The sequence below is a fragment of the Strix uralensis genome, chromosome 3 (assembly GCF_047716275.1).
Source record: "Strix uralensis isolate ZFMK-TIS-50842 chromosome 3, bStrUra1, whole genome shotgun sequence".
Taxonomy (NCBI): Eukaryota; Metazoa; Chordata; class Aves; order Strigiformes; family Strigidae; genus Strix; species Strix uralensis.
In genome coordinates, this window is record NC_133974.1 from 28,216,307 (window position 1) to 28,238,494 (window position 22,188).

At 39.7% G+C, this 22,188-nt stretch overlaps 1 protein-coding gene across 9 annotated transcripts in view; it reads right to left on the reverse strand.

The window, feature by feature from the left end:
* DST (dystonin) overlaps nucleotides 1–22,188 on the reverse strand; it is a 316,365-nt gene that overhangs the window by 147,341 nt on the left and 146,836 nt on the right. For 8 of the 9 annotated variants that reach the window (XM_074861756.1, XM_074861754.1, XM_074861758.1 and 5 more), the window contains 6 exons: nucleotides 21,330–21,496; nucleotides 4,387–4,499; nucleotides 4,148–4,254; nucleotides 3,497–3,616; nucleotides 3,025–3,120; nucleotides 2,818–2,945 (listed from right to left, as the gene is read on the reverse strand). In XM_074861756.1, the coding sequence (XP_074717857.1) occupies nucleotides 2,818–2,945; nucleotides 3,025–3,120; nucleotides 3,497–3,616; nucleotides 4,148–4,254; nucleotides 4,387–4,499; nucleotides 21,330–21,496 (731 nt within the window). Of the gene's footprint in view, nucleotides 1–76; nucleotides 244–2,817; nucleotides 2,946–3,024; nucleotides 3,121–3,496; nucleotides 3,617–4,147; nucleotides 4,255–4,386; nucleotides 4,500–21,329; nucleotides 21,497–22,188 lie in introns of those variants that run through there. The other variant, XM_074861763.1, reaches the window with a different exon arrangement.

Below are 22,188 nucleotides of genomic sequence, written 5' to 3' on the forward strand. Positions count from 1 at the left end.
ATACATGTTGCATGACTTGAAAAACAAACAAACAAAGTGCATCTAACACAAAGCACAAATACATATGCTAAGTTACCTGTTTCCTTCTAAGGTGTCATTACCAAAGCTTATACAAGATTTAATCAGTGTGGGACCACAATTAACAGAAAGAAAATTCTCGTTGGAGTCAACGCTGGTTCGAGCACTAGTACTGTTGCTAAACAGTGAATCACTGCTATGATAGCTGTAACTACTGCTATTCATTTTTACATCCAGAGCACGGTCCTTCTGGCTGTTTATATTTGCTAAAAAATGAAAAGATAAAACTCCTACAAAATGTACAGCTTCTATGGATGGAATTTCACTACTGGCTTTTGAAACACCTAGCACTCCTCCTTTAAATAGGCTTCAGTATGAATATTCAAAACCCAGCAATTAATATTCTCCCAGCTCTTCAAAGGATTTCACCTGAGGCTATGTATGCTACCTTGCTTTTGGCTTCCCTACCTTGCATTAAAGCTTTGCAAGTACAGACTAGGCAGCAACATTAGGGCGTCTCTAGGAAACAGACGCGCCAAATATTTTATTTAAGTGTCACTGAATGTCTATAAGCCAAATAAGAACTTAAAGAAGTCTTTGCAGTTTTCTCAGACTCTTCAATGAAAAGTTTCTAAAAAGGAGTTACGTGAGAACTCCACACTACAGCACAAAACACCTCCAGGTTGGGCTGACTCCTTTTCCTTCAAATGGAACTGCACAATAAAATTGGGGGAATATCACGGTTAATCAGCTCACAACAATATAATTTGAGACACCTGTACACCGTCCAACCCATCATCATTACTCCACTGTCCAAGTATGCATGTTTACTAACTGCCCTGTCCCACTAATCTGCCCTGCAAATTTCCCTTCTTCCACATTCAAAGCTAATTGCTTCTTACGGTTTTGACCGCAAAACAAGTAAGAAAAATCAGATCACTGCCCTTACATTTATATTTTAACTCAGAATTTGGGTTAGGGGTGATTTTTTCAGTGGTTTACCCCCTGCTTTTAGCACCTCCTGAAAAACTACACCCACACTGTAAGATGACTGTGTTTACACAGAAAAGCACAGCAAAGGCACAGACACACCTCTGCAGTAATGCCAAACTCTGTTAGTTTTGCAAACTAGAGCTCAGTTGTTTGGCACTCTGCTCACTGACATCAAGTTAATTTTGATCCCATATACCAATCCGGCCACACGTTGTCTATCTGTGTCGATACTTTCAGATGTATTCACCAGACTTGCAGGCAAAGTTTTAGTACTTGCCAAATTTCAATATTAGCTGAGGTCACATTTTTGCCACAACCAAATCCCACCCCAGGAGCTGTACCAACACCTCATATTAGTGGGATGCACTAGTAACCAATACAACAAACAAGGATCAAGCTCTTGTGTCCAGACTGACTGACAATTTTACTTGATCACTAAACCAGAATCACTTGATCAACTTTTTCTCTCATTTTACAGTGACCACCACACATGTAGTCCCTATCACCATACGATCTGTTACTTTAAGTGTGTTTACCAGTCCTGAAATATGGGAAGTTTGTGTTTATGTTTGTTTACCTGTGGTCAGTCCATTTGAATAACAAAGAAATAAACTAATGTCAAACAAAGATATTCCAGCTTTCTGCAAGTGAAAATAGGATTCCTTTCGGTGAAGGCAGGCACTACCTTTGCCTTTGGCAGGTCAGGACAGATTAACCTACAAGATCTAGCAGGCTGTATTTCTTCCGCTGCTTTTCAGTGTTCTGCTCTGCATGGCAGGGACAACTTTGCCCTCCTCTATAGGAACTTCTTTTGCAGCAGGATGCTGTGAATCAGCACCTCCCATTGAATCTGACATTTCGGTCTTGCTCTTCCTTTTGTAAGCATGAAACATATTTAATCAACTCGGACTGTCTTTGGGATCTTCTCTTGGCTAAAATCTGTATTTCTAAGACAATGGTCTGGATTCTTCACACTTAATTCCAGGTACTTAAAACAGAGAGAATGATCACCCTATTTTCACCAGAAAGTCAGTGCCAGAACTCTCTAGAAAGTGATTCAGATCTTAGGTGTCTCCTTTGGATGCTTAAAGTTAAAGCAAAATGAATCCAGCCCCAGGTGTCTGTACCCAGCTGCAAGCAGAAGCCCAAAGAATCATTTAACTTTGGAGTTACATAAAAATTCTTTTGGAATTAATGAATGGATAGCATCTGTGTCCATCACAGAACTCAAAAGAGGTACCATTAAAAAGCAGAAATGCTCAAAGACTGCATCAAGATTTCAAACACGCTCAGTACATTATTAGTGATGTACAAAACAGCGTCACACATTCTACCATGGAAGACTAATATTTGCTTTGCACATCTAAGCACTTTGTGTGCTCTTGAGTACAACCAACTTTTAAACAACCTCAGAACAGGACATTAGCCCACAATGCTGTGGACCAAGTGAACTACACATTTTATGTAAAGGATGAGGATGTGGCTTATATGAACTAGAGTTCAAGTAAGACAGCAAAATGATATGAACCTCTGAGCAATTTGTACAAAGAAGGTAGTTGTATTTGTGTTTACGTGCTTCGATGATCTGAAGCACAGATACTATTCATTATGACCTTCTGAGACTATTCCATCTGGACCTGCTTCTAGAAAGCAGATAAAGATATCAGGCCTGAACAAAGGCAGAATTACTGAATCTAGAAAACTAGTGTGGATGTTATCATGGAAGAAGACATTTACAAATTTTCAATGTGGGTTAAAACAACAGAAAATATATCAGCCAAGCCTGTCAAGTGTTCATTAGCATACCTCTCCACCTCAGGCCGAAGGGTCTTCTCTCTTTCCAGCATGGCGATAATAAGCTTTCCCCATTCTTTTTCTATGTCATTTGGATGGTAGCCTTGAGGAAGTTTGATGCGTCCAAATTCTATCCAGACCTTAAAAATTCATACAGATTTGTTATTTTAAGCCAAAGAAAAAGAACTTCTACACATTTCAATGCATGTTAAAACTTACCTCTAGCAGTTTATATAGACGTTTAATTTTTGATTTATCTGTCTCCTTTGGTGGAATTTCCATTTCTTTAAACTGTAAATACTGATTATAAAGTGCCTACAGAAACAAAAAACCCATCATCAACTTTTACTTACAATGACTATAACTCTCTATTACTCTTCAAACGCTCTTCCAATATTCTTCACAAGCTTACGTTCTTACATAGTTCTATGAAAAACCATCAGTGACAAGCTAAAGATTTGTTTTTAATTGGTTTTTTTTAAAGATTTTTTGGTTTTGATTGCCTTTTTTTGTTTTGATTGTTCATATGTTAGAAATGTATTTACTGTATGTTGAAAAGGTTAAGGAGTAGTACTGCTCTACAGATGATTTGATTGTATAAATCAACAAGCATTTCATTTGTTCAAGAATGCTTTGAGTCACTAAGATAAAGTCTCATTCCAACAAGGGAGTTTAAGATGCCACACCTCACCTTCAATTCCACAGGATTGTTGGGAAATGTTCTGTCAGACATTATCGTGACATGGTGTCTGATCCACTGCATGAGGTAGTTCACCATATTCTGATATTCAACCCATTTGACTTCAACATCCTATCAAAGTACAACCCAAATTACAGATCAGAAGAAAATAATCTCAGAGCTCATTTTTGCTTTATCTTTGAAGTCTGAGGTCTTCACACACATAGAAAAGAGATTTCTAAATTCTGCAATTCTGAAACAGTATTTACTTGCTCACTACAGCTCACTTAAAGCTTCCAAATATATGATTTGAAGTTTTCAGTTTTGGTCCCAAATTATTCCACTGAAAACACAAAATTTTCTAGTTTAATAAACGCCAAATTGATAAGAATCAGAGAGGCACAATTTGCAGAAAAGTAAGAACTTTGACTCTATCCTTCTCCAACTTCAGGTATGTTGTTTTCAGTTGAGCTGTCTGCACAAATATTTTTATGTCCAAAACATGAAAGAGCTGCTACACCTCTAAAATCTCAACCTAGAAAATCACATCAAAGAAAAGTGTGACAGCAGTCCTACAGAAGATCCAGCTAACATTCTGGAGCTGAAATCAAGAATCGTATTAATGAAGCTCACACACTGCACAAGTATTTTTCTCCTACTTACGTTTGCACCAATGCCTTCACCACCTTCTGGTACTTTGGGAAATGCATCATAAAGTGATGACACATAAGTTATTACTGACTTCTCATCAGGTGAGGAAACATCAACATCTAAAAGAGCAAGACAGAACAATGTTTTATCACGTAGCTGTAAGAATGCCCACAAATATGCTACAACCTGCATACAGTTTGGATTTTATTTTAATGTTAGGGTTTTTGCAAAGCCCTTTAGAGCTATCTTACCTTCAGGATCCAGAAGTCTGGCAACACCAAGTTTTTCTGCTACAAAAAAAGCATGTTCTAAATTTGCAAGGTTGCTTTGAACAGCAACGGTATTCATGTCTATCAGGTCCGGCCTGTCAAATAAAAAAAGTAACACTTGATTACAACTCTTTACCAGTTTTAAATCACTGCCATATTTGTAAATCAAACCGAGAGCATGGATGGATACAGCAATAGAGTTTTCAATAAAAAAGGATTTCATTAAAATCATGTGAACAAGCTGAGGTGAGTGCTAAGTGATAAACACGAGCAGCAGGCAACTACAACACCGTCAGTTCTTTATCTACAAGCTAAAGTTTCTAGCCATCGCTTACATATATATTTAACTTTTTTTCTTATGCATATTTATTCATGTGCATTGCCATTGTATTATCACAGCTTGTCCTTTCCACTGCCATTGAGGAGGTTAAACGTGCTTTTCTCTTTAGGACTCATTTACATGAGGAAGTCAGTTTCTACTGCCTTTACAAGTTTTTAGACATTCTGCATCAAAGTCTTCAGCACATGCCAGAACCCATACAGTAACAAGTTCAGTCACAAAAGCATCATTTTAATCTGGAAGACAAGTATTCTTATACTGAGCTTTAAAGAAGACTTTTTCAAACTGCACTGAAGCCCTGCTTTCAGATAAACACTGCTGTCAGTGGTCTTGTAGAAAACCCTCAACCCCACACACTTACACCTTCACACCTTCATCCTGCTAAACTCCACTGTCAGCCACAACACTCTTTTTTTAATGAAATACTCATCTTAAGCCAATCTTACCTATAAATGTTTTTAAGATCTGTATTATCCTGTACCAATATCACTACTTTAATGTTTTAAATGAATGTAAAACTACAAAATTAATATTGCCCTTTAGATTTGCTATATGGTGCTTGGCTTTTAGATCTTGCGATCCTCAGGGCAGAGTTGTTACTGTCTGACTCTTTCACCACTGGGAATTCTCTTAGCCATAACAACTAAATGGAAGAAGGGATTTTCAAAGATGCTGAGCAAAAACTCATCCCCCTGAAGCCAACTAGAGTCACAAGCTCTGAAACCTTTGCTACTGAAATCTTATACTACTGAAAACTAGACTCACACTGAAAAAACTCTAAAACAAAACCCTAAAAGAGGAAACATACGACATATAAGCATTAGTGAACAATTCAATCCTTAAATTTTCTCATTTTTGTTTCTAGAGAAACTATTTTCTTAGTTTTACCTAGCAGGAGCTTTAAATAATTGCAACAGAGAGAAATAAAATTGTTAAATATCACATTGTTCAAAGCAAATTATAACATTTCGTTTGGCAACACCCCAAATCCCCTTGATCACAAAATGGTATTAACTTTGGAAAACTCAACACAAGCTTGTCTTTGAATTAACTACAAGGTACTGTAAATAAAAATGTGTTTCTTTTCAGCTGTTTAGAATCACTGGTTTCCCTGTGCTCATTAGAAGACAAGTCTACAAGATAGATAATAATACTGCACCTATTATTTCTTGAAAGAACATTTAATTAATAATAAAACTTAAGTGGAAACATAATCCTTCTAACCCAGTGGGACTTTCCACTTCCAATACGCTTAGTGGGAGCATGATCAAGCTCACGCCATTCTCTGCATTTCAGTGCAACGAAGACAACACAACGAAACCAGTATCATCTGTTGCTCTTAGCAGCACAGAAAATCCATGAAAAATAAAAGACAATACTAGAAAAGGAAACAGAGCACACCAGTTTCTTATTTCAGCCACAATAATGGAGACAGTATGAGTAATAAAGATTGCTTTCACAGCACAGTTCTGACAAGAGAAGCAGTTTTCTGTAAGTGTACACTGTTGGTTTGCTTATTTTTTTCACCTGCCTTCTTTACATTTGTTTCACATTTGATAAAAATGGCCCAAGAAACACTTAAACTGCCTGTCCAATTGCCAACTCTCAGAACAAGAAAGGACAAGTTATTGCAAAAGCCTTGACTAATGAGCTGCAAGCTGCAGACACTGACATGATAATCTCCTTAAAATAAAGCTTTCATTTAGATGAAGAAGAGGTAAGGTTTTTCTCACTGCAATAAAGGTAAAAATCAAAAGAACTGCTGTTGTGTAATACATCATTTTACATTGGTGTTGTGGTTTCACCCCCCAGCTGAAAAGACCACTCCATGAGATGCCTCCCCTCCTTTCAAACATACTGTCCCATCCCTGCAACTCCTACTAGCATAGGGTTATTCCAGTTCCCCTTTTAAGAACAAGGAAAAACTGCAACTAATACTGATGTTTTCAGTCAATTATATGCTTAACACATAGCATACTGAACTAGATTAACTAGTCCATATTTATCTAACGTTTTGATCTACCAGAAAATACTACAAAAGACAGCATTTGTCTCTGTCTTGATAGCGCTTGCCTTTGTTTTTTTGAAACAGACAGAAGGCTCAATAGGCTTTCCCTTTTATAACTTAAATACAAAAGCACCTGGTGATGGCCATGGGAAGTGCATGCTGCCAGAGGCTTGGGGCCTCCACCCTCTGCAGGTCACCCCTTCCTCTTCCCAAATAGTAGAGGGAAACATTGCAGAGCCACAGAAAAAGGAGCTTACCTCCCAGAGCTCAGTAAAAGACTTTTTTGATCCCCAGAAAAATGCGTCAAAAAAACATGGCTCGGGAAATCACTGATTGACACATTGTTCATTTTAAGAGTGTTTTTCTCAGGATTTTAAATGAAAATAAAAGTCATTTTTATCTGCTGTAAGCTTGCAGAGATACCTGTCCACTAACTGGGTGCATGGCAATTTGCATTTGAGCACACACATGTGGATTTCAGTACTGTTCCCTGATCACCATCCTTCTCTGAAGAATCAAGGGAAACCATTACTATAAGCACAGATTGTGCAGTGCATGTTGTGGGGCTGTATTATAAAGACTTACAAATATTTTCCAGTATCTTTAGTATTTCGTTCCTCCTTTGAATTCTGAAATACTACTAACTGCTTAAATTGCAGTTGTGATGAGTATCCTCCTAATACATATTTATTTGTCTTAATTGAAGTAAACGCTAGATTTAAAAGCATCATCCATCATGGCAAACATTTCCATTTTTAAGGCTAAAAAGAAAATACATGAGTTTTGTGGAAGCTATTTGTCATGTATTATAAATATATTTTATATCAATTTGCATAGCACTATTAAGTGGTTTTATACACAGTCAAGAACAAATTAAACTAAATGCACTATAAGTAAAAGACGATGACTCTACCTTCTGTCATAATATTGTGAGTCATCTTACGGCTGACTTTTCAGCGGGCTGGGGCCTTGCCATCAAAACACACACATAAACATCCCAAAGACCAGCCGAGTTGGAACATTCCATGCAAAAGAGATGCTTCTGCTGCAGCCGCACCTAAATCAAAGGGTTTGGCTCCACATCGCAAGTCATTAATCATTTAATTTATAAAAAGACTGGTGCCTGCCATTTGAGACCTTAGTGTAGGTGTTAGAAATTAGACACAATTTGTATCAGAAGTGAGGCAAAAAAAGGTGTGATTAATACCACTTCAATTAGGAAGCTGACAAAATTATGATCAATTCAAGAAAACAAATACCTAACACCACAAAGAGAAGCAAGTGAACAGTATCTGCAGGACAGCATAAAGAAATGAAGGGGTTTATAATGCAAGTTGCAGGGATCAAATGCAAGCTTTCTACTCTGCAAAGACTCCTTGGAATCAAAGAGTTGTACATAATAAATAAAGTTAGGCACACGTAGATTTTCCCATAGCCAGAACCTAATACCTAGTAAAACAGTTCAAGATCCAAACTAGCAGCTATGCTATTTGCCCATTAAAACAAAAGGTTAGATTTGAAAGGAATTTGGTATTTCGGAGTAGAAAAAGACATTTAACTGAACTTTTATTTTCACAGTCGAAGAAATCACATCCTTTTCTTCACTGTTCCCGGATGACAGTTGCTCAAGTTACAACAATGTTTAACTTTATTAAAACATATATGCATCAGAGTAATATTCCACATGAAAATACTGTTAACAAGTTCAGGAGACTAACTAACAAGCCTGAAGTTATTTACAAGAACCATCTAAACTGTTTAATCTACACAACTCCATTTCAGTCAAAACTCTGTACGCTGCCTGAGTAATACCTGATATTAAAAGGGTATTTCTTTCTGGGCTTATATTGAGCAGAAATACTAATATAGTGAGTTTCAAGCAGAACTCTCAGAAACATGACTGAAGATGCAGAGTGAAGTGTACACGTCACTATAGTCCAGTTAGCTTTTCCACTGCTGTAATTAGAAAATGCCTATAAAAATTAAACAAACCCTTTGCTTCATTGCTCACAGACAACTGAAAAGGATGAGTGCCAGGAAAGACTCATGCATTTTTCAGGGATGGGAGGACTACTGAAACAAATTAATGACCATGCCAGAATACATAGTCATAAAATATTTTTTTTAAAAAGACAAGAATAGAGACACATTTCTGTGGGATAGAACACATATAGGATAGGATTCAACATATATATCAGAAGGGAGCGCAATAAATATGTTATCATCTACTCTAGAGATCTTGGTTAATACCAGAAAGATTGCAAAGAAAGGAATCAGAAAATAGGAAATGTCCATGTAAAACAGAAATTTTAGCTCTATCTCTTCTAACATATATCTCCTGTTATTTTCCCAAGAACTCTACAAATGAGATGATGAAGCAAAATCTATTTATTATTTAACCTACTATATAGTAATGCCTACCATTTAACCTGTCCCTTAACAGAGTTTCAAAAGCACTAAAAAATATTTATACCAGCTTATATGCTGTGTCAATGTTTGGGAACTTATTACAGAATTTGTCTCTACATCAGGTACAAATCTAAGTGTTGTCCAAAAGAGCTTGCCAAAGAGCCTGCTTTGGAAAGATTGATGTATCACTACAGTGGGAATGACTCCTGGACTTCAGCTAACATGTACTGTTCTTGTGGGCATTTTTATTGACGCCCAATGTTTACAGATGTTGTGCTCTGTACACTGTCATGACCATGAGATCTAGTTATTTTATTGGAGGTACCCTCTGCTAATGCATGTGCCTACCACAGTTACTTTCCTGATCTTTTTTCCATTATCACATGGGAGCTTCAATATAAAGGATGCCATTCCTTAGGGAAAAAAAGGTCATATAGGACTAGCTGGGTTCAAGTAACCCAGTTTCAGAGAACACGGAAACCCAAGTTTCAGGTAGGAGAGTAGTTCAGATTTCCTTCCACATAGTCCAACCACTTACAAAGGAGAAAGAGGAGAATTTCTCCTCAAAAACGGCAAGCAAGTATGACTTTGTGACATTAAGGAGGAACAGATCTCTTCCATCATCAGAATCAACAACCACAATACAGACACACAGCACAAGGTTCTGTAGCAGGTTCCTTGATGTCAAAAACCCCATGCTGAAGAGAGTAAGTACAATGTTGACTCCTGAGTCAACACTATCCTCCACTATACACTAGGCTACCACACTTTAAGAAGCTCTGGATTCCTTACAAAATTGTGGATTTGTCTCAGAAGGACCTATAGACAACAATCAGACATGAGGAGGTTTTCTACCTTGAGTTTTTTGCTCTATGTTGGGAAAGAACCCTTCAGTCTCAGACCTCAGTACAGAAATGTGAGCACTGATTTCCATGCCAACATCTGCAACTGGCAAAAGTTTTGAACCAGATGTCCAGACACCTGAACCAGGTGACCTGTTTTGCTTGAAGATCCTCAGCACTGGTGCTTGGGTTCATGTGTCTGCTAGATGGACAGTTTTGCACACTACTCACAAGCATTAGAGTAGAAAAGCTAGAAAATTAAACATGAAAGATTCATCATGGACTTAAGTGTCATGGAGTATCTAAATGAAGAACTGGCTGCAGCTGTCCTTCAGAGGAAATGGTCAGTCAAAAGACAGGCAGGACTTTTAATCTATAGTTGCAACACTTAAGTGGAGCCACCCAGAAAAGGAGGTTTGCACAGAATAATGTGCAGTCAGGTCTGACCACCAGTCACCAGCCTCAAGCACTCACAGGATATTAACTGTAGACTGTAACTTTTATGGAGAATGGTTTTGGTTCTTTTTAACAGATTCACACGGACATGACAAGAAAGAACAGAGAAAGATTTGAAAGCCTCCAACCTTCATACTTCCCCAAGATTACAAGGGCTCTTATTACATGTGCATGAGGATGAGGAAAGTAACAAGGGGTGAGATTCAGCTCCAGATCCAGACACCTAAATTTAGGTGTATACTTGCAAATGTCTATACGTATTTTATCATAGTCAGTGGAAATCTGGCCAATCTATCTGGTGCAACGTACCTAGCAAGCTATTCAGAATCTGAGAATTACTTCAGAGCGAGCCATATCTACTGACCATACTGAGTAGAAGTTTAGATAACTGCAAAGCTGTCATGAAATGTTCTGCCTCAGTGAACATGCATGTTTTAAGACTGGCACTTGCAGAAAAATAAAGCAATGCTGTACATTTTATGTGCAGAATTGTTTAACTGGCTCTCACAGACTTGATGACAATGATTACTGCAGATTTGCTTAGGACTTCTTGAACACTTTCTCATTCAATTAATATGAAACAAATTCCAAAAGGCTACCAAAATTTTACCACTGTATTTAAGGAGATGCATGGTATGTCATGTCTGCTAGCTCATCATTCAGCACTTGACTGGAATTTTAAAGGTGAAAGCAGGTGAAAAGTACGCCACGAAATTTTTTATCTTGGCCAAGTGATACAGACTATTTGAAATAAGTTACATAAATATTTGACTACTGTTCAGAAATCTCTTTTTTAGGGGGGGGGATATGGAAAATATTTCATGTAATATCAAATGTGAGACTGAAATGACTGTTCAACCATAGAGTTTACAATAACATCTTCAACTAACACATGACATGGGGACACAAAAATTACCCCAACGCATCAAACCACTGGGTGAAGCTGAGCAGTGTCATCACTGAAGTCAGGCAACGCTTCAGAAGTCAGGGAAAATGCAAACAGTTTTCAAATTGAAAACCGTCATTATAGAAAACTTTTATCCTTACAACTGCGATAAGCCAAAAAGCATGCTGCTGAAGACAGCTCTGCATATTGTTTGTACAAGTATATAGCAAATTCTTTTCTCAAGCTTCACAGGTCCCCAGCCTCAGTGACACACTGTGCTAATGTATTTCACATGATCATTATGACTTGTACACTCTTTTTGGTTTTGTCTTCTCTTGTGTTGGTATGACAGGAATGCCTGTACTATTCATTATTTTATGTGCCTCTATAGATTTCACTCAATGCCTCTCTGAAGATGAACAATCATGTCTTTTTACTCCCTCAGGAGCTGAAAAATTCTCATGTGATCTGAACTCTTCAGCTCTCTTTTGTGTATCTTTTTCATAATTTTTCATATAAATTTTCAGATACGATAATTTTGAAAAAAAATTATCGCAAGTGATGGTGAGCTGGAAACACTGTAACAAGGGCACACTATTTACAGATACATTTCCCATCTCTTCTTCAGACATCCCAACATGTTATATTAAGACTTCCAATAGAAAAAGAATGAATGTTTCAGCTGCACTAAAAATAAGGAAAAAAAGCCCTCAGGTACCCTGACATTAATTTAGTCCCTAACAATATACACAGCTAATTCAGATAATTTCTTCTATCGTGCATGTCCTTGATTTGAGAAGCACTGAGTTTAATAAACCTACAGAAGCCTCCTGTTCCACCTTTGTCAGCACAGCAAAACTTTACCTGTAACTTGCCATACCAATTGATTTAGATAAAGACACAATTGAGGCATTGTAACATCAAAGACCTATTAGTTAAACATTGAGTTCAGCTTTAGCCATGCTTAATCACAACTTGGCAGTAAGTTTGCAATGTAGATTTCAAGCTCAGTATACACATGAATGAAACTGGAAAGGATCTCAGTCAGTCCTTTCACTGGCTTTAAAAAGAGATTTTACATTCTCTTTGTATATGAGATGTTTTTGTCATTACAAAAGCAGTAATGGTATAGTAACTTTGCCAAATTTTTGCCTATGATAAAATTTAAATAGGAACAAGGCTCATAGCTGTTAACCTCAATCCACACTGGGCAGTCTACAGAAATAGCCATAAATAATGTACCTTACCATGGAGTGTTTGAATACCAAAAAGACAATGAAGAAACCCAACCAAATGATTCTTCTGTTCCATTCCCTGCGAAAACTCTCCAGATCCCAGCAGCAACTGCCTGACACACTAGCTTCCCAGTGGGATTACCAACAGGGAAGAAGGGTGAGGTACCACAATGAGTTCAAAAGATTTCCCAAAGGCTCCTTGTGCCATCCTTCCTTGGAGACAATCAGTTCTCCATGTGCCACAAATCTGCAAAAGGCATTGCCAGAAGATCAAGACCTCACCCTGTTTGATTTATCATGGGCACATATGCCACCACTACTCAGACACCATACCCTTTTGGATAAAGACTTCTGACACCCTTAGGTATCCTGGTCTTTACAAATCAAAGAGTAAGAGACACGTGAAACTGGAATAAAAAACTGGCCTTTCAATCCAAAACTTTATTTTTGGTTTACTCCCATCTGGCCTAAGCAAGAGAAAAGCTTTGATTTCATCCCAATACATTTTTTCTTCTCAATTACTGCAAAAAGAAAGCCATCATCTTTCATTCGGCTGCTATTTAGCAGTAGGATCCAGCACAACATACACAGGGATCATTTTAAGTCCAGATCTGAAATTAATCAACCCAACTCCCTGGAAGTCTTCCATCTAATACCTATGAAGGCTAACCACCACAACAGAAGATGTTAAAATTGCACACCCACTTCCAGTACTATTTTAATATAGCCTTTACCAAGAGCCATCACAGAATTTTTCTGAGTGCATTCAATTAAACTGCAGCTGAGATTACGTGCTATTTCTAAATCTATATGTATATGCATACTCAGACAAGTAACATTAAAAGCATGTCTGCTTGTCAATAATTTTAATCATCCTAAATGCTGTTTATCTCACAAATTGCCAATTCTTAATGCCAAGTTCATTTCTTCTACATAACAAAAACTGTTGAAAACAGTAACATCCATGCTTCTGAACAATGAGGCGGTGGGAAGCGGGGGACAAGGCAACCAAACCCACATTTTCTTTTTGTTAAAGCTGGGTAACAATAAATTACAAGTCACAAAACGACAAGCTAAAACTAGCAGACCCAACTAATCTCTTTATTTAAAACATATCCCCTAGCATTTTAAAGCTTGACACTGTGTAATATTTAGTTTCTTTCTCATTCATTCCCCAAGGGTGTTCAACGTGTTATTGCAAACTGAGGCATCACTATCACTCCCCTTAAGGAATGTATTCATGTCAGTACCTGATTAGCTGCAACATGTTTTAACATCAGAGGGATGCCACATGTACTGCCAGCCAGGAGCTTAGTGTTCAACTAACTACACATACCTAGCAAATCGTCCCCGGTAAGGTTGAAACAGCTTGTTCTAAAGCAGAACAGTTATTTAACAGGCAGGAATCTAGCTTGCTCCCTGCTATACCACGCTCCAGAACACATCTGCTAAGTAATTCTGAAAGCATATGGAGTTATTATAGTAATATTTCAAAAGAAAAAAAAGAAAACACTGTGACCCTAGAAAATTTGTCTCTCTTACTTTATCATTTATGGAGCTGTCACAGTGCTACTTCCTTTGGGGACACACTCTTTGCTGCAGCTTCTATTCCTCTTCTTCCCACATGAAGCACTCGGCGTACCTACACTCTTTCTGCGCTGCATTCACTGTTAGCCTCTGTTCCTCTCATTTGGGAATAGTAGTAATTTTCTCCTCACTCTCTCTAAACTGTATATAACTTAAAACTACAGGCATCGTTAAGGTCTTGCACAAAGTTTACCAGTAGCAAAGGCTCCTTTGGATCAGATCCCCATATTTCTTTAACAATACAGTAAAATATCTTTTTCTTCAAGCTTGTGCTCAAAATGCCCCCCTTTGAACTCTATCACCACTTTCACTCTCTGCAGCATTTCTAACACTTATTCTTGTTAGGTGGTGCCAAAATTTGTAGACAACTGTCTGTATGTGGTCTCATCAAACCCTGGTATAGCATTACATGAAATAATCTCACTTGTTATCTTGTCTCAAACCCTTCATGTGTATACTACAGTCCTGCTTGCTTGTCAGACTCCTGCCTGACCTAAACACGGTTTATCCATTTTTTTCCCTAACCAGCATCTTTCCCATTTTGTATGGTTGCTGAAATTCACCTAAAAGTCCAGACCTAACTGGACATGTCTATGCTGAAAGAGTACAGAAGGCCAGATCAAGGGCCCACAGCTCTTTAATTGCTAGTCCTTCCCATAGCATGACCATGGCCCACTGTAACCCACACCCTCCCAGGCAATGCATGAGCCCAGTTCAAGTAGCAACACTGACCCAGGACTGCTCTCGAGAGACTGCACCCCTGTCTGGGGGACGGAGGGGAGAGTTCAGCCATGCAGACACAAGCCCTGCTGTACCGCTTACCCACAGGGCCAGAGAGCCGGGGCTGGACCCACTTCATTTACTAGAACAGACCTAATACCTGAGATTTGAACTTGAAAACCATGGCTTTATCTGGGAACTGAGCTTGCAGAACTTCATGAACAGATGCTGTTTTTCACCATACAGGCACCACTGGGGCTACTCATTAAATGCTATTATCTAGTTACACAAGAACATACTGCTCTTGCTGGAACTCCTTTTGTAAATGCTAAAAGCAAAATTACCTCTTTATTATAAAAATTGTAAGAATACAGAAATATAGGAAGGAGTGCACACATTTATACAAAAAGCATGTATGTCTGACGTGAATCTTCTTTTCCTATCTACCATACTTCACTTTTTTTCTTGAGAAAGTAGGATGAGCTGGTATGTAACCATGTCTGTTTTCTGAGTATCAGTAGCCACTGTCCTTAACAAACTGTCTATAGGTGGCAATTAACTGTAAATCTTACCGCTAGTATTTTTGCTATTTCTTAAATTCCATTTTCAGACACTTTATAACTGAAATTGCCTGTAGTCCTTAGGTACCAAAGGCTCAGGGCAGTCTGAGGTCAAAAAACAGCACTTTGTTACTTTGGTATAACTTTTTATTTGAATTTCCTTTGCTTTAAAATAGAGGTGTCTGCAAAGTGTAATGTAGACCTACAATTTCGATTACTAGCTCCAATCTGGCATGCTACTCGTAATGAAAGAAGAGTAGCCTTCATTCTCTATAGACAGCAACTGTTTCTATATGTTTTAACAATGGGATACAGTGCTAAAAAACTAGTATTTCTTCTTCCTGGGCAAAAGGCATGTACATAAGAAAACTAAAATGCAAATCAAGAGCATTTACCTAAAACACAGTCTAGTAACTACAAATACATGAGATGATAGGGCTGCAAGAAGAGGACCCCAGTGTCTTGATGGCAGGTGTTCTTCCAGGAAAATCTGGGCATTACACGCTGATTAAAGTCAGACTCCAACTTTGAAGTCTGGCTTACATGTTTTTGCTATGTATGATATGATGGTATGAAAGAAACATCACGTACTTTTGAAACTGCCTGAAGTCAGACTTCTTCCAACACAACATATTGAAGCAAATAACACACATCTTCAATGAAAAATTAAGCTATAAAAGGCCAATTACATAATAGATGAGACATATAGCATATTCTCAAATCTCCTGAGTGCAGCTGTAGCTTTCACTAATGGACTGATCACAGATCTGAAGGTGTGGAGGTTCAAAAAACAGTCTGAAAGCTGATATATTTAACTAAAATCATTCAATTACCAAACCTGGTAATATTCAGTATTAAAACTGACTTTTCAATTATAATTTTATTTGGTCTTTAAGAACAAATATTCACACAGAATAGCAACATTAAAATCAAAATCCAGGACCTGCAATTGAGCTCCCTGAGGCAGTTCTGGAGGCCAGCGTGGAGCCCTGTTCATTTCCCAGGGATTTAACCATGTACAGATGTTTTAAAATGGAAGCTTTATATAATCTTCAGCAAGCAATCTTCAATTATAAACATAGACTGCTGGAACCTCCTGAAAACATAAGCAAACTTCTCACGCAAAAACAAATTTCATTTTCCTAAATTTGAAGGGAAAAAAAAAATCAAGTTGTACATGGAGTCAAACACCTCAAACAGAGTAATTTTTTCCTCTTAGGTCTGTCATTCATAAAATTACTTCCCTTGATTTAAAGAATACTGCAAAATCACTGGAAGTTGATTCATACTCTTAGCAGAGGTAAGAGAGAAAGTGACTGAAGGTGCTTACAAAAAGCTCTGACAACCTAACCCTTGTTGCTTGAGAGGAAAGAAAACAAATATCTTGCATTTGCTCGGGAGAGCAGACGAGTGATCCGGCATGTGCGCGCTGCCTGCTTCCCCCAGCTCGGCGCTGCCAGCAGAGCGCTGCCAGCATGGTTGTGGCTGCACGCAGGGCAGGGACACAGGGAGGAACCCGGCTCGCCCAGCTGCCACACACCGGCCTGCTGATTTGCACCGAGATGCTGCGGCGGGTACTACAGTTAGTCATGCCAGGGAAATGTCGGCCTTACCCCGCTTCTCCCACACACCTTGGGGAGAGCAGGGAGCCAATAGCAAATCCATGCAATATTCCTGCATTTCTGCATCATAAATCTTAGCTGGCTTGCACCAAAAGGTGATGGGATCCTGTGGCAGGACAAAAAAAAAAAAATGGAGACCACTAACAGCAGCAGCCCAGATGGAGCAATCTTCACCTGATGTTAAGAGCAGGCAGGCTGTTGGTCCTGCAGAGGGGAGAGGCTCCCTGCTCACCGATGTCTGATTCACAGCCCAGCTCCTTGTCTAGCCCTCCACAGCTTCTACAATTTCCTGAAGTCTTGAAGTTGGTGCATATTTGCAATTTAAAAAATTGCTTATGCCTGGAAAGGAGGTAATTATAACCTGCCACTCCAGTCCCCTGTCACGTAGAACTGGACAGTGACATCTCCCTGTCTGATGGAGACTGACTGTAGGAATTGTGCTGGACCCATACAGCTTGTGTTCTCGATGGAGCATCCAGAAAAGGCCTCCCAACCATGGTGTCAGGGCTGTGAGCATGGGGTTTGCCTGTCTGTGCTCAGGTTCAGCTCAGAGACAGTGTGGCTGACAGCACCCCGCTGCTGGTGCTTTCGCTTCTGGCCCCCCCAGTAGTGCAGCATACCTGTGGGCTCACATTCCACCAGCCTCAGCCCACCCCTAGGGAGGTGCCCGATGCCCAGGGCTGCCCCAGTGCCCCCCAGCTGCCCTGTCCCTGGCTGGGGCAGCGGGGCAGGCCCCGGTTGCCAGGCCCTGCCCTGACAGACCCTCCATGGGGACCCGCTATCGCAGGTAGCCCTGGTCACCCACCCTGGTGGAGCACACTAGCCAGTGGCATCTGCAGGATGCTCAGCCTAGATCCTGAGACCACCAGTGATCCACAAACTGGGAGCTACTAAAACAGACAAACGGAGCACATGGAGAACCACTGCCAGAAATGTGCACATTTTGTTAGTGTTTAACCTACTTACTGCTTATAATAGAAACCATGCTTTAAAAGAGCTCTCTGAACTAAAACACTGTAGTTAAAAATATCAGACAACTGTTTGGGAAGACCATTCCTATCTTGTGAGCAATAGCTGGAAATTATTATCGCTGTTTTAATGGTACAAAACGGCAAAGGAAAGAAACAGAAACTCACTGAAATCAGTGGAAGAATCTCACTGATTTAATCAGCAAGACAGAGTCCAAGAATCTGTAATCTCTCACAGCAGAAAGACATCAGATAAGGACAGTAAACATTCCTGGGTAGGACACGGGACCCTTAGGTGGAGAAGTTTTGTTTCCAGGAAGGGGATAAACTAAATGGAAACTGGCACAGGAGCACACAAAATGGGGACTCTGCTCCTCAGCCACTGAATCATCTGCTTTGTGCAATGCACTTGTGTCAAAGGTGCCTGTGCTTCCCTGCTGAAATGCTGTGCCTGAAACTCATGGGGCACTGCCAGAAACACAGCTCCAACAAAACAACTGCAGGTACTCAGTCATATCCCAAGGGATTAACATTTGCACAGACAGAGGACAGAATTCAAGTTTTTCATTATTTATTAACTGATCTGTACCACAACTACTAGTTGCTGAGCTGTAAAGGCTACACTGCTCTATGTAAGTGATATAAGGCTCTGAAAAAGCTCTGGGAAATACTTTCAATTATTCCATCTCGTTAAGCTCCTTTCTTTTTTCCCTCCCTTCTCTCTGTATCTTTCAAATTGTTTATTTTTTCAAATACTTGCCTGTGCTATGCTCATTCTTTTGGCTGCTCTGTCCCAAAGTAAAACAGCCTAGTCTTTTGCCAGCTATTTCCCTTTGTCCTGCCAGTGTTACTAAAAGAAGACTTTCTTGCTGGCATGCACCTCCTCCCTGACTGGCTAACCAGAACAGAAGCATATTCAGAAAAAGACCTCATTGATTCAGATGCAGCTTCATTTTACCATGAAGTTATGCACTGCCACAGTTAACTTCTCTAGGACTCAAAGCACTGTATGATATGCTTACAGCCTCTCTACACAGTATGTGAGGAAAAGGCTGCATCTGCTTGACTCATCTCCCATTTTACTTTAGTGTCCTAGTCCCCGTACCATATACATGTTGTCTCTGCCTAGGCTTCTTTCTGTGGTGAGCCAAATGGTCCCACAAGAGGAAATCCAAGAACAGAATAATCTGCTCAGAGTCTGTTCCCTGGAGCTGCATTGAAACATACCAAATTTGTCTCTCTCTCCTTGGTACACTCCTTTGCTATTATACCAAGGAAGTCATGTACCCTCAAACTTCCTTATGATATGACCCAGGGCATACAGCAAAAACTACACGTGCTATAATAAAACCCAGGAAGTTGCAAGCCCTGTGCAGAGAGGGACAAGTCATTACACACTAATTAGCCCAGTAGCCAGAATACTCTCTCATGTGGTCCTCTACGACACAAACCTCTTCATTCAATTTAGGAACCAAAAAAACGTAAAAAACAGATAGATGTTGCCAACCAAGAGGGAACACTGAGCACAGCAGTGATCTTAAATCTTGTTCCTCTGATCAGCTTTGATGCCAAAGTCAGCTTTATCAAGAGCGATCTGTTCTTACTTAGAATCCAGAATTAGAAATCCTCTCCTGTCAGCAGACATCTTCAACAGTATTTCAAGTCAACATACCATATCCCTTAGCTTCTAGCCGTAGCCACCAGTGGTTCTACCAATGCCTGTTTAACTTTGTAAGAGTGTGGTCACAAAAGCATACAATAGCACAATTCCCTTCTCAGACCGAGAACATTCAAGCCACTGGTCCTGTTTTCCATGAGAACACCCTGCCATTTTACAAGAGACAGATCTCAGAGTAGATCTGGGCTCCAAGCAGAAACACTGAAGAAGCTCTAGGCTCCAGGGCCATGTTAAAGTCATACAGGGAAGAATATGGGGATCCCAGGCGTATCTCAGGTCATGCACTAGTTGATGGCTTTCACCAGCAGTGCAGTTTTGGACTTTGGTGATCAGCTCTGCCTCTACCCTGCCTATACTTAAATGTCAGTATGACAGAAAGAGACTGTGAAGAAGACTGAACCCCAGGTACATTCTTCTCAGCAGTGTGGAGGTGTCCCATGAGAGATGTGCAAGATTCACGGTGATACTCCTCTGAAGAAGAAGGAACACGCAAGGGCTAATAAGGCATCCTTTTGCCTTAGGGAAGCAGGGAATTGCCCAGGAGGAGACAGAATCACAGAATCATCTAGGTTGGAAAAGACCTTGAAGATCATCTAGTCCAACCATCAGCCTAACACTGATAGTTCCCAACTACACCATATCCCTCAGCGCTATGTCGACCCTACTCTTAAACACCTCCAGGGATGGGGACTCCACCACTGCCCTGGAGAGCCCATTCCAACACCTAACAGCTCGTTCTGTAAAGAAATGCTTCCTAATATCTAGTCTAAACCTTCCCTGGTGCAACTTGAGGCCATTACCTCTTGTCCTATCACTTGTTACTTGGTTAAAGAGACTCATCCCCAGCTCTCTGCAACCTCCTTTCAGGTAGCTGTAGAGGGCGATGAGGTCTCCCCTCAGCCTCCTCTTCTCCAGACTAAACAACCCCAGTTCCCTCAGCCGCTCCTCGTACGACATGTGCTCCAGACCCTTCACCAGCTTTGTTGCCCTTCTCTGGACACGCTTGAGTAATTCAATGTCCTTTTTGTAGTGAGGGGCCCAAAACTGAACACAGTAATCAAGGTGCAGCCTCACCAGTGCCAAGTACAGGGGTAAGATCCCTTCCCTGTCCCTGCTGGCCACGCTATTTCTGATACAAGCCAGGATACCATTGGCCTTCTTGGCCACCTGGGCACACTGCTGGCTCATGTTCAGCCGGCTGTCAATCAACACCTCCGGGTCCCTCTCTGACTGGCAGCTCTCCAGCCACTCCTCCCCAAGCCTGTAGCGCTACTGGGGGTTGTTGTGGCCCAAGTGCAGCACCCGGCATTTGGCCTTATTGAAACTCATGCAGTTGGCCCTTAGCCCATCGCTCCAGCCTGTCCAGATCTCTCTGCAGAGCCTCCCTACCCTCGAGCAGATCAACACTCCCACCCAACTTGGTGTCATCTGCAAACTTACTGAGGGTGCACTCGATCCCCTCGTTCAGATCATCAATAAAGATGTTAAGCAGGAGTGGCCCCAAAAAAGACAGTGTCATCTCCACAGCTGCAGTGCTATTACAGGCATAAACCACAGAGCCCTCTCTCTATGTACACTGAAATGCTTTTCCAAGAGAACAAATGGAGTACTTACCTGTATTTATGAATGATGGCATTAAATAATCTTCCATCACGCCAGCAGGTAGTGAAATTTTCACAACGCATTCCAGCATAACCCTCGGTTGTCTGCTGCGACCACAGGAGCAGTCTCTCTTTCGCAGACATGTCCTCTGACTCTCCAGTAACATGGATATCAGATATCTAAAACACAGTTAATGTAAATATTGCAATTACATCTAACCCATAATTAATGTTTAAAATATTGCAGAAAACCACTCTGCATTACTGAAGAATTTTCTGTCTGATATCTGTATACATTAATATGACAATTATTTACATATTGTATTAATATTCTTTCATGTCTTATCCTTATACATGCTTAGTGTCTTCAATGTGAAATACAAAATTCGTAGCTTAATTTTCTTCAATAAGCCAGTTCTCAGCATTTTAATTTCTGGGCACAATATAATACTATTACATAATGAAAAATAATTAACTATGTCTATTTTATGCTGATAATGTGAAAAATAATCTATTTTTATGTATTATATCTATTATATATAAATGTTATATATATAAAATGCAGTATGCTTTATATGTATATAGTCACACCTCTGTAATACCCATATTTCTATTATTCTTACTTTATTTAGCTGCAATGTTCCTCTCTTAAAACAGGTTAATTTATATTATATGCTGTTCTGGAATTCAGTAACAGAACAATCATTTACAGTGAAAACTGATAATAGTGTGTTTAGGACAAAATTTTCTACGAAGCATTTTAGGAATGACTGAAAGACTGAAAGATTATAAATAAAAGTTTTGCTTGATACAGAAGGTTTGGTTTTGTATTATTCAAGCATTATCAACTTCATGTCAGGGAAAGCAGGAAA